General features: G+C 40.8%; 1 protein-coding gene across 1 annotated transcript in view; it reads left to right on the top strand.

Annotated features, from left to right (window-relative positions):
• Positions 1-13,408, top strand: part of reln (reelin) — a 387,698-nt gene that overhangs the window by 74,449 nt on the left and 299,841 nt on the right. Inside the window, exon 3 of the mRNA XM_043713852.1 lies at positions 8,505-8,640. Within this exon, the coding sequence (XP_043569787.1) occupies positions 8,505-8,640 (136 nt within the window). The remainder of the gene's footprint in view (positions 1-8,504; positions 8,641-13,408) is intronic.

Below are 13,408 nucleotides of genomic sequence, written 5' to 3'. Positions count from 1 at the left end.
ACGTCTGGAGAGGAAGAAACGGAGGGCTTGGAGGCCCTGGTCATGGCGGATGGAGGTGTAGAGGGTTTGGATATCCATGGTGAAGATGAGGCATTGGGGGCCGGGGAACCGGAAGTCTTGGAGGAGGTGGAGGGCGTGGGTGGTGTCTCGAATGTATGTGGGGAGTTCCTGGACTAGGGGGGATAGGACAGTGTCGAGGTAGGTAGAGATGAGTTCAGTGGGGCAGGAGCATGCTGAGACAATGGGTCGGCCAGGGTGGTCAGGCTTGTGGATCTTGGAAAGGAGGTAGAACCGGGCAGTGCGAGGTTTCCGGACTATGAGGTTGGAAGCTGTGGGTGGGAGATCTCCTGAAGTGATGAGGTTCTGTATGGTCTGGGAGATGGTGGTTTGGTGATGGGGGGTGGGGTCATGGTCAAGGGGGCAGTAGGAAGAGGTGTCCTTGAGTTGGCGTTTGGCTTCAGCGGTGTAGAGGTCAGTGCGCCAGACTACCACTGCGCCCCCCTTATCTGCTGGCTTGATGGTGAGGTTGGGATTGGAGCAGTGGGATTGGAGAGCTGCGCGTTGTGAGGGTGAGAGGTTGGAGTGGGGGAGGGGGGTAGACAGGTTGAGGCGGTTAATGTCCCAGCTTCACGTGAAGGAGCCTCTGCAATCATTATCCATTGTTCCAGCTTACAGAATGCATGTTACCACAGCAACTGGGTTCCCAGAGTGACCTGCCATACACCACCACCTCTTCAGAATGCAATCTATTGAGTGCTGTCTAAAATGCTAAGCTGGAGTACATTAGACTCTTGACCCCTATTTGTGCTCAAATTTCAAAAGCACCTAAGTGAGGAATGACTAGAAACTCTTCCAATGAAAATGTATCCTAAAATGAGTTACCCTTTTCAGGAAAGGAAATAAAAATATTAGAAAGCAACTTTAAATAGAAAAATAGGCAAACAATCTAGTTTTCAAATGAACAATCCAGTTCTCTTGTGATCTTTGCAATGGAAAGCTAGCTAGTTGTTATGAATTGAATGTTTGCATTGATTATAATATTAAAATTCTATTAGAGTCACACATGAAGGTAAATTAAGATAATGTGCTTTCCCAACTGACAGAACTTTCCCATTGATGAATCCCATATGTTTAATTATTTACATAGTATTTCAGCACTTTCCCACAGTTCAGGATATACCAGTAGTTTAGAGCCAGCACAACCAGTTTGGTCATAACATAAGGTTCAAGCAAATCTATCTGTGGATGAATGACAAAGGACTTTTGAAACAGGACTTGTTTAGATAGTGAAGCTAAATTTTCAAAATGTTTATTGTTTATGCACACAGTGATAAAAATGTTTAGTTTGTTAACTTCATTAATGGTTAAATTTGACTCTGAGATTCTAATTAGAATTCACAAAGAAAATAGGGAAGTGTTCTGCATATGTTATCACTGTGCCTGGGAATGAGATAAATAATTGAGAGTTTCCAGAGGTTGCATTTTTAGAATGTTCTCATGTCTGATGGGGTCCCAGAAGTTAAGTCAGAACCAATTCTAGCAAAGCATGTTTCTTCTATTTATTTTTAAGTGCATGTTGAAGTTGCTTATAGTGTTCTTAAGGTCAGCAACACAATAAAATAAAAATGTTACTTAATTACCAGAAAACGTTATATGAACTTGAATTATCTCCTGGGCCTCATTCCTGCTGGTCTAACATCCTGTGTAGAGCAAATAATGATAGGAATTGCTATTCTTTTTATTTGTTTTTACAAATTGTGGCAGCAGAATACACAGTGGGAACCAAACGGATATCAAAGACTGGATTTTCTGCCCAATGTTCTGCTGTCAATGGGACAATGATCCTCTACACTGGATCTCCCCTGACTTTCACACCTTTCCTATTATCTGGTATAATTTTCAGCAACCAGAGCAAGTGCCTGCATCAAAAATATTAGTCTGGACTAAGAGGGTCTGTGGAGCTCTTGCCAGTGCTCTAGCATGCAGGCTATTAGATGTCAATCGTATTATGTGAAATCTTTGTCCTGTATTAATAAGCAGTATTAAGAAAACAAAATGAACTTGCATTTTTAAAGCGGTTTTCATCACCAAATGACATCCCAAAACTCTTTACATCCTGTTGAGCACTTCTGAAGCGGGGATACTGTTATGAAACCAATTTCAATATTATAAGTTTCCATAAATAGAATGGGATAATAACCCAATAATTTATAATTTTACTGATGTTGCTTGAAAGATAGCTTTTGCCAGAACACCGGGTGCACTCCCTAGTGCTTCTTTAAATAGTGTCACATTGGACCTTTTATTGCCACTTGAGAAGGTAGACTCGGTTTCATGCCTCATCCAACCAATTTACTTGAAAGCTGTACTCTAGGGCTATTTGAACTTGAGCCTCCTCAAAGAAACAAAACACCGACTAAAAGTGTTGTAAAATGCATGACAAATAGGCAAAATGCAAATATATTAATTTTCTTACATATAGTATTTCTTTATTTTTTCTCTACTTAGGAAACTAGTAGTAAGTTTTCTTTTCTCTTTCACACACATCCCCAAATGGGTAAGAAACAATGATAGTGGCCAAGAAGAATTTCAAAAGTTAGTCTGACCAGTTACATTGTTCACCTCCTTATTTTGTTGTTGGCTGATTATTTTGATTTCAGTTTTTCATTGAACGCTGACCAAAAATAAAAGAATTTTGTTAATGGGCAGTGTTCAAAACATCAGGAAGTCTTAATGTGCTTCATAGACAAATAAATAGTTTTAAATTATAGCCACTGTTAGAATGTAGCAATGCTAATAAACTATCTACTTACTGCCTCAATATTTGGTTGGTACATTGCCTGCTTCTTTAGTAGTGATTTCTTGCAATTTGTTCTGTATACGTTTGAGCTTATCAGAGACATATGGAATGTGTACTTTGAATATCAGTTGTTGGCATTGGAAGTGTGACAGGTAGAGAAACATGCAGGAATGTAATTTTGACATTGGATCCTTTACTTCAGAGAAAATACCCTCTTATCTGAACTTGACATCCTTGTGTTGTTGGATCTTTCTCCTTCTAATTCTTTCTTTTTTAGAATTAGAGCCAGAGAGTTATGCAACACTGAAACAGACCCTTCAGTCCAACTTGTCCATGCTGACCAGATATCTGATCTCGTCACATTTGCCAGCATTTGTCCATAATCGTTCGAAACCCTTCCTATTCATGTGCCCATCCAGATGTCTTTTAAATATTGTAATTGTATCTGTTTCCAATACTTCCTCTGACAGCTCCTTCCATATACACACTATCTCTGTATGAAAATGGTCCCTTTTTGATCTTTTCTCTTTCACTTTAAACCTGTGCCCTCTGATAATGGACTCCCGTACCCTGGAAAAAGGGCATTGGCTATCACTCTATCAATGCCCTTCCTGATTTCAGAACTCTTTATAAAGTCACCCTAGCCTCCTACGCTCCAAGGGAGAAAAAAAGGCCTATTTAGCGTCTCCCAAGGTTCAAACCCTCCAATCCCAGTAACATCCTTATAAATCTTTTCTGAACTCTCTCAAGTTTAACAACATCTTTCCTATAACAGAGAGACCAGAAACAAATGCAATATTCGAAAGATGGCCTAACCAATATCCTATACACCTGAATTCCTACACTCACAGCACTGACAAATGAAAGCCAGCATGCCAACTGCCTTCATCATCACCCTATCTACCTGCAACTCCACTTTTAAGGAACAATGCGCCTGCACCACTGGGTCTCTTTGTTCAGCAACACTCCTCAGGGCCTTACCATTATCTGTATAAGTCTTGCCATGATTTCCCTTACCAAAATGCAATCCCTTTCATTTATCTAAATCAAACTCTATCTGCCATTTCTCAGCCCATTGACCCATCAGATAGAGGTCCCGTTACTCTCTCAGATAACCTTCTTCACTGTGCACTATACCATAAATTTTGTTGTCATCTGCAAACTTACTAACCAAACCTCCTATACTCACATCCAAATCATTTATGTAAATGACGAAAAGCAATGGTCCCAACACCAATCCTTGCAGCACATTGGTCACAGGTCTCCAGTCTGAAAAACAACTCTCCACCACCATCCTCTGTCTCCTACCTTCAAGTTAACTTTATGTCCAAACGACTAGCTCATCCTAGATTCCATGTGATCTAACCATGCTAACCAGTCTATCATGAGGAACCTTATCAAATGCCTTGCTGAAGCCCATATAAACAATGTCTACTGATCTGCCTTCATCAGTCTTTGTTATTTCTTCAAAAAAATTCAATCAAGTTAATGAGACACGATTTCTGACATACAAAGCCATGTTGACACTATCCCTTATCATTTCTTGCCTTTCAAAATGCATGTAAATCCTGTCCCTAGATTCCCCTCTAACAACCTGCCCAACACTTTAGTCAGGCTCACTGGTCTACAGTTCTCTGGCTTTTGCTTATCACCTTTCTTAAATAATAGCGCCACAGTAGCCATCCGCCAGTTTTCCAACTCGTCACACATGTCTATCGATGAGCGAGATATCTCAGCAAGGGGCGCAGCAATCTCTTCCTGGGGATTTACCCACTTTTATGCAATTTAAGATGTCCAGCACCCCCTCATCTGTAATATGGACACTTTTCAAGATATTATTGTTTATTTCTCCAAGTTCTGTAGCTTCTATGTCCTTCTCCAAAGTAAATGCTGATGTAAAATACTCGTTTAGTATCTCACCATCTCCTGTGGTTCCACACATTGCTTGTTGATCTTTAAGCAGCGCTATTCTCTCCCTAGTTATTCTTTTGCCTTTAATGTATTTGTATTCATTTCCTTTCTTCTTTTTTTGCTCTGCTTCTTTCTCTACCTTTTTGTTTTCTTTTGGGTGGGAGGTGATTTGCGATGTGACATGGTGTAATGGAGAAAGTTGTGGGCTGCAATTGGCATGCAGTTAAGGAAAATATACACGCATGTGTGTGAGAGAGTTAGCAGGAGTGTGAGAGTGTTTACTATTCAGATTACACACCTGTTGTAGTTTTTGTTTTCATGTGGATATATGTTGAAACAGGTCTGATTCAATGTCCTATACTACACGCATATATTAGCCACAGTGATACTTCAGCATATGGATGACATGCTGTAGAAATCAGTAAGCTTATTTAAAAATGTGTTACTTAAGACACTTTCCTGGAACATGAAGCTTCACACTGCACTTCATTCACAAACAACAATGACACCAAAGCATATGGTGACATGTTGCTGAGCACGGAAACATTTTTTGGCTGCATTGAGACAACAGAGGTAAGAGGTTGGTACTGGAGTCAAGCAGATTGAAATGATGAAGTGAGCTGCCACAGAAAAGCATGTGACAAGATGCAGTAAAATAGTGACATTTTTGGTCAGTTTCTCTTCACCAATAGAGGGCTGTCAATTTTGAGCAGTGGAATTTTTGAATAAGTTTTTTTGATATGACTAAGTATCAAATATTCCCAGATCAAGTATAGTCGAAGTAAGGTGCCCTCTACTTCACTAAGGTAATCCTTCTCAACTCTTGCACTAATCTTTAATCCTGAACCCTAACTGACTGTGCCAAACTGAGTATTAAATCAAGAATCTGTCCAAGTCAGCATGGATTCACTAAAGGGAAATCATGCTATGAAAAATCTTCTGGAATTTTTTAGGGAAGTGACCAGTAGGGTGGACAAGGGTGGATCAGTAGATGTTGTGTATCTGAAGTTTCAAAAGGCTTTTGACAAGGTTCTACAATAGAGGTTAATAAGGAAAATTAAAACTCATGGTATCAGAGGCAATGCATTGACATGAATAGAGAACCAAATGGCAAAGCAGGAAGCAAAGAGTTGGTATAAATGGGTTCTTTTCTGAGTAGGAGGCAATGATGAGTGTGGTACTGCAGGATTCACTGCTGGGATTTTAGCTGTTCATAACATACATTAACAATTTGGACAAAGGAATTGAATGCAATATCTCCAAACTTGCAGAGGACGCTAAGCTGGGTGGCAGTGTGTACTGCAAGGAGGATGCTAAGAGGCTTCAAGGTGACTTTGACAAGCTGGCTGAGTGGGCAAATACTTGGCAAATGCAATATAATGTGGATAAATGTGAGGTTATCCATTTTGACCGCAAAAACAAGAAGGCAAATTATTATCTGAATGATAGCCATTTAGGAATAGGTGAGATGCACTGAGACCTGCGTGTCATGGTGGAACAGTCGCTGAAGGTTGTCATGCAGGAGCAGCAGGCAGTGAGGAAAGTTAATAGCATGCTGGCCTTTATAGCAAGAGAATTGAAATATAGGAGTAGGGATATCTTGGTCCACTTATACGTGTCCTGGGATAGGCCACATCTGTATACAGTTTTGGTCTCCTAGTCTGAGGAAAGGCATTCTTGATATTGAGAGAGTTCAGCAAACGTTCACCAGACTGATTTCCAGAATGGCAGATTGACATATGAAGAATGGGAGAAAGTGAAGACTGCAGATGCTGGAGATCAGAGTCGAAGGCTGTGGTGCTGGAAAAGCACAGCTGGTCAGGCAGTATCCGAGGAGCAGGAGAGTCGATAATTCGAGCATAAGCTCTTCGTCAGGAATGAGGGGGTGGCCCAAGTAGGCTGAGAGATAAATGGGAGGACGGTGGGGCTGGGCTGGGGGGAAGGTAGATGGGAATGTGATAGATAGATGAAGGTAGGGGTGAAGGTGATAGGTCAGAGAGGAGGGTGGAGCGGATAGGTGGGAAGGAAGATTGATCCTGTGTGGTTGGAGGGTCCCAAGGCGGAAAATGAGGCGTTTTCCTCCAGGCATCAGGTGGCTAGAGTTTGGCGGTGGAGGAGGCCCAGGACTTGCAGTGAGAGGGTGACTTAAAGTGCTCGACCACAGGGCGGTGAGGTTGGTTAGTGCATGTGTCCCAGAGATGTTCTCTGAAACATGGCCTTGATGTGGTCTCCTCTACACTGGGGATTCGATGTGGTTTGATCTACGTTGGGAATTCTGTGGTCTCCTCTACATTGGGAAGACAGCACGCCAACTTGCGAAACATTTCAAATAACATCTCTGGGACACATGCACGAAACAACCCCACCACCCTGTGGCCCATTACTTTAACTCCCCTGCCACTCCACCAAGGACATGTAATTCCTGGGTCTCCTCCACTCCAGCCACCCTACGTCTGAAGGAAGAACACCTCATTTTCCACCTTGGGACTCTCCAACCACACAGGATCAATTTGGATTTCAACATTTTCGCAATTTCCCCTCCCCTCACCTTATATCAGCATCACCCTTCCAACTCAGCACCACCCTCTTGAACTGTCCTACCTGTTCCATCTTCCTTCCCACCTATTTGCTCCACCCTCCTCTCTGACCTATCACCTTCATCAACCTATTGCATTCCCAGCTATCTTTCCAATCTATCTTGTTGAAGAGCTTATGCTCGAAATTACGACTCTCCTGCTCCTCAGATACTGCCTGACCAGCTGTGCTTTTCCAGCACCACACTCTTCGACTCTGACATATGAAGCATGACTGGGCTTGTACTCACTGGAATTTAGAAGAATGAGATCTCATAGAAACATTTAAAACCATGATAGGATTGGACATGGTAGTTGCAGAAATAATGTTCCTGATGTTGGGGAAATCCAAAGCTAGGGGTCACAGTCTAAGAATAAGGGATAAGCCATTCAAATCTGAGATAAGGAAGAATTTCTTTGCTCAGAGTTGTGAACCTGTGGAATTCTCCCCAAAGAAAGCAGTTGGGGCCAGTTCATTTGTTATACTCAAGAGGACACTGGACGTGACCCCTGAGCTTAAAGGGATCAAGGTGTAAAGAGAGAAAGTGGGAATGAAATACTGAGCTTACATGATCAACCATAATCATATTGAATGGTGGTACAGGTGTGAAGGGCTGAATGGCCTACTCCTGCACCACTTTTCTATGTTTCTACGAAAGAAAATCAAATCATTAGTACAAAATCAGCCAATGTCATTAGATGCTGTCACCAGTCCATATAGTTTCCACAAATAATAAGTCTCACTTATCTGAAATGAAGTCAGCATATGACAGGAGATGTTATGTTCCTATGGTTCTTTAATCCAACCTAGTTATTACTGACTGAAATGGACCTTTGCATAGTGTTAAAGCAGTAGAACATCTGTTGCATAGTGTTACCAAGCAACTATGCAAGTGACTATTAATAAAAGGTAGCAATGCCATTCATTTGTAATGGGGCTTCCCAAGGTGGAGGGTTGTCGAAAACCCGATTAGGGTCACAAGCTGAGATTTTAGGGCCATGAGCTCTGATGCAGAAAGAGCTGAACTGTTCCTTCATCACCAGTCCCCAACCCTTATACTCAGATATATTCTGTACCCCTCTCACATCTTGTTCTCATGGTTCTCCAGTGTTCACTGAGGCATGGCAATGACTTTCAAGCCTTGAAATGGGTTCACAGCGGGAAAAGGTTTGGGAACTAATTTACAATATCTTACAGATACCTTTTTGTGTTGTTGCAGGGTTCATGTCTGATCAACCTTTTGGATCCCAATTCATGTGCAGTGTTGTAGCGTCTCATGTCAGTCACCTTCCACAGACAAATCTGAGCTTTGTCTGGATTGCTCCACCAGCAGGAACAGGCTGCGTGAATTTTATGTAAGTATAAGAAGCAACATTATTTCTAGTAAACCACTCCGTATACTAAATTAATATTAATATTTGGTTCTATTTAAAATTCTTGCAAACATAAGTTTTTGGGTGTAATTCATCACTACATAAGCTATTTGTTAAAAAAGTAATTAAAAATGACACCAGTAGACTAATCAGTTTTGTTCTTTTATTACAAGATAAAGCTGTACACATTTGTACAGGCACAAGTTATTTCAACAAAACAAACATTCACTTTAAATCTTTGAAAATTGAAAATTTATTTTTTTTCACAACATGTCCTTATGTTTCAATTTTATTCTTTGTCCAGTGAAGTGTTTCAGTTGAATTCTGCCATTCAAAACCATCCTACCAGAAATTCACGTAATATACATCTAGTCAATCCAGAAACCGACTTGGCACATAAATCAAAAGGCACACTGGTCACGATATGCAGAATTCAGTTCCTCTAAACTTGTGAATCAGCTTAGAAAAACTATTGTTCAAGTCTAAAATGGAAATTTTTCTCTTTGATAAATTATTTTTAGTAAAAATTTTGTTCTATGCAACTATCGTTCTCTTATATCATTCACTTTTTATTATGCTCTGAGGTGATTGCTTAATATTCATTCTTCTTGCTCTCTTTTGTGAATCATCACCTTCCCACCATATATGTATAAAATTACATATGGTAATAAATTAATTATCTCCGTGGTAAACATGAGGATTCAATTTACTTTTGATATGTCACGACTCATGTATGTCTCTCTCTCTCTCTCTCTCTCTCACACTCACACTCACACTCACACTCACACTCACACTCACACTCACACTCACACTCACTCTCTCTCACTCGGAGTCAGTCTTCAGGCAAATATTTACAACCACCTCTGCCAAAATTGACGCATAATTGAAGACTCATTAAGCTGGAATTTTAAGGTCTATTGTGTTTGATTACTAGGCTTAAAATGGATGTAATGGTATCTGCAACTGAGCTGATGAGACCCAAAATGAACTTAGTCCATTTTGGCCTATACTCCTGTTGGTGCATTACGGAATGTGCCAATCATAATGCTCCAAGACCACTGGAAAGGAGCAAAGAGGCACATTTAACATTGAACAGCTTCATTACTGGATTATTCCTGTTGTTTTGATGGCAGATGAAGGACCACACTTTAGCCTGCTCCAAAGAAGGATGCCAACAGTAACTGCCCTACTAGGTAACACCATTGTAAAGGCAGTGCAGTCAATTTAATTGCATTTTTCCTTATTGGGACCACAAGTAGCAGGAGTCCCCCTTCTAACCCCTACTGCCTTTGATCATTGGAATGAAGCTTTGTGAAAATAGCCTACTCCCCAGTCTTGTTAGTTTCCATGATTCACTACCAATAGACAGTCTCCATGCTGCCTGACCCTATTCCTTCCCAACTATTTCAAGCTTGATTAAGCAGGGGACTGGTGCCATTCAGATAATACAGGTAAACTCGTGTGGCATCTATTGCATATTTCCAACAGGAATGATATCTGCTTCTGCCACCTTCCCATTGGAAGACAATATCAATCTAATTTTGTTTGTTTTTTATCTAACACATTGGCCCAAATCTCCTGGTCTGAGTCAGAAAATCTATTTCCAAATATACCAGACAAAATGGCACACTGCTTTCTAACTGTAGCTTTTGGGAGTGCCTGCAGAACTCACCGAGCCCAGGACCCGTTGCAAAGAATAATGCAGAAATCTTTTGGAGTAATTACGTCCGTTTTTTACAGTACCAGCTATATTCACTAGATAAGCACAGGTTAAATGCCCAATGTCTCTTTTTACAAGCCAAGGAAAGAAGGTAAGTGTGTACTGTAAATATTTAACTGGGAAGAATGAATATAGGGTGAAGGTGGCCAGTGGGTGAATGAGGCAGTGTAGAGTAGCAGGTGGGAGAGTGAGGTAGGATGACGAGTAGGTGTGGGATAAGGTGATAGGGTGGCAGGTGGGTGAAGGGTAGATTGACAAGAGGGTGAGGGGATAGGACGGGTTGAGGGTTGGTCAGAGGGGGTTGAAGGGTCAGGGGAGAAATCCGGTGGTGTGGGTAGATGGAGCTGCTAATAGGCATAGTTGGATCATCATGGGTGTTATGGGGGCTTTATCAGGAGCATAGTTGGATAGGGAGGATAGTTGGGGGTGGGGGAGGGAGGTGGAGGTTCAGCATTGGGAGAGTTGGGAGGGGAAACAAGAGAGGAATCAATATGTGATAGGTCTGTTTTATAGTTCCAGGCAACTAATATTCTGGAACTTTTGTGGGCCAATTTTCTTATCTACTACCTGTTGTGTTATAAAATAAGCAGTCGCCTTAAATCCCCAGGGTGGTATTTTAAGTAGGACTCATTTCATTAACTAGTTCATTCCAATCTTTAGTCATAGGTGCAGATGAAAATGTAGGAACTGCATTAGTTGGCACGGGGCAGTTGGATTATGTAAAATTTCAAGTGATACGAACATTTGAAGGTGAGAGTTCTGAAAACTTTTAGAAAGATTCAAGACATGCCAGCCTATTAATTGACTTTTCTAAAGCAAAAAAGGCAAAGGATTAAGAAATGTACAGATGATGTACAGTAGAAGCCTGTTGTATGGGCTTGAAACTACAGCAGATTGCTACTGAGATTTGCTCTGCCAGCTCTACGGTGTATTCTAGCAGGAAGTATCTTCAGCAGATGGCATAACACTGAAACTGGCTCTCTATTAGTCCATCTCTGAAAAATTCTCCACAGCCGCTGCCAGGCAGCATTACCTGAAATAAATGTTAGTGGCATTTTGGCAGATACTTCCAATCAGGTTTTGCTGACCTAATATGCCTTCTGACACGCAGTAACACATAAAGCATGATTTCTGAGCAATTGTAATTGTTTAATCAAATGTTCACCTTTGTGAACAGTTGATGTCATAATTTATATTGAGAGTTAAAACAAACTGCACACAACATTTGTCTGCCAAAGTGGGTCAATCCTGTCTACCCAATGCTGCTGTGTTTGAGGTAATAGTAAGCTGGGCACGGAGTCTGTCTTCTGTACCAGCCATATCTCCAGTAATCCTCCTTCTCATTGCGGCCTCTCACACTGGCAGATTCCCTTGGATAGTCCCCTGTACATTGACTTATCGTATGACTTGTTGCCTGCCAAATGTGATTGGCCAGTTACAATGGGCATTATTTATCATGACACATGGGAACTGGGTGAAGTACTTGTGAGAACTCAAAATAATGTTCATACGTCCCTTGCATTATAGGTAGTCGCAAACCTACTTGAAACAGCATCTTTCACTGCCCCTCTCCTGTCTCCAGATTTTTTTCCTTCTAATGTTTACAGCCCTTTGATACCCAAATTGGGTATCAATTAATTTTTTACATCTTCATTTCTGTCTTTTGAGCCTTGCTGGTGTCTTGCAAAATAAGCTTTGGTTCTTCCACTTGATTTTTTCAATTCAAAAAGAGTCTACAAGAGAACAATAATTCCCGAAGAAGGCAACATAACAACCAATTATATGCAATCAGCAAAGGAACACCTTTGTGCACATTACGTTATCCAAGAAAACCAGTAAAACAGCAAAATAATTTTCACAACAGGACGAAAAGAAAGATTTGGGAGACCTGGCACATATACCTAGGAAAAAATCTGTAGCTTGGGAAGGACTTCTAAACACTCAAAACTTTTTTAAAAATCTTTTCACAACCTATTCGGCATTCTGGCAGGTGGTGAGCAGTCTACATGTGTAACAAATGAGAGAAAACTGTGAAGCATGGAAATATAACAATTAAAAGAGCTCCATTATCTATGCCAGACATTCCTTATTGTATTACACAAATAAGTTACAGCTTTCTGATGAGACATTTATAGCGTCTTAAATCTTAGCTTGTTGTTTAAAACACTACAGCCATCACAGGAATAAATTTGGACTAAATCCAGGCAACAATGTGGCATTTATAGTCTGGTTTGTGGAAGATTAGAACAAAATATGCAATTAGTCTTTTACAAAGCCATTTATTGCCCATTTTATAATTCTCACGACACTTTTCTATTAAATGATAATTGTGCCAACTTAAAAACTGCTTTAATTAGGAATTTGTTTTTTAGTTTAAGTGTGTCCTGGGAAACCTTAAGCATGTAATAATAAACTAATCAATCGATAAAACAGTGTAGTACTCTAATAGCCAATAAAACAGTGCCCACAAAAAGGTGAGAGGCCCACGTAAAAGTCACTTATTCTGTGTATCCAGAATTGACTCTTTCAGAGGAGAAATTTATTTTGTGCAATGCCCAATTATATTTCTTTTAGTAACACTGTCATACTGCTGGCCTGCCCTTTACCGTAATGAGATTGCATTTTATCTTTCAGCAGAATTCTGAATCTTGCTCACTGCAACTCAATTCCACACCAGAGGCACAAATTGACATTCACTTTGTGCTCACACACATGGCAGGTTGATTAATCCCAAGGACTCATCTAAAACTAGTGTCATATCTCACCATTTGACCAACATGTCTAACAACTGGAACAAATGAAAAAACTATATTTGTAACCTCTCGATTGGCTGAGGGGAATGGATTCTGAATCAGTGGTGCTGGAAGAGCACAGCAATTCAGGCAGCATCCAACGAGCAGCAAAATCGACGTTTCGGGCAAAAGCCCTTCATCAGGAATAAAAGCAGAGAGCCTGAAGCGTGGAGAGATAAGCTAGGGGAGGGTGGGGGTGGGGAGAAAGTAGCATAGAGTACAATGGGTGAGTGGGGGA

Source organism: Chiloscyllium plagiosum, chromosome 23 (genome assembly GCF_004010195.1).
Source record: "Chiloscyllium plagiosum isolate BGI_BamShark_2017 chromosome 23, ASM401019v2, whole genome shotgun sequence".
In the NCBI taxonomy this organism is placed as follows: Eukaryota; Metazoa; Chordata; class Chondrichthyes; order Orectolobiformes; family Hemiscylliidae; genus Chiloscyllium; species Chiloscyllium plagiosum.
This window is presented reverse-complemented; position numbering and strand designations above follow the sequence as displayed.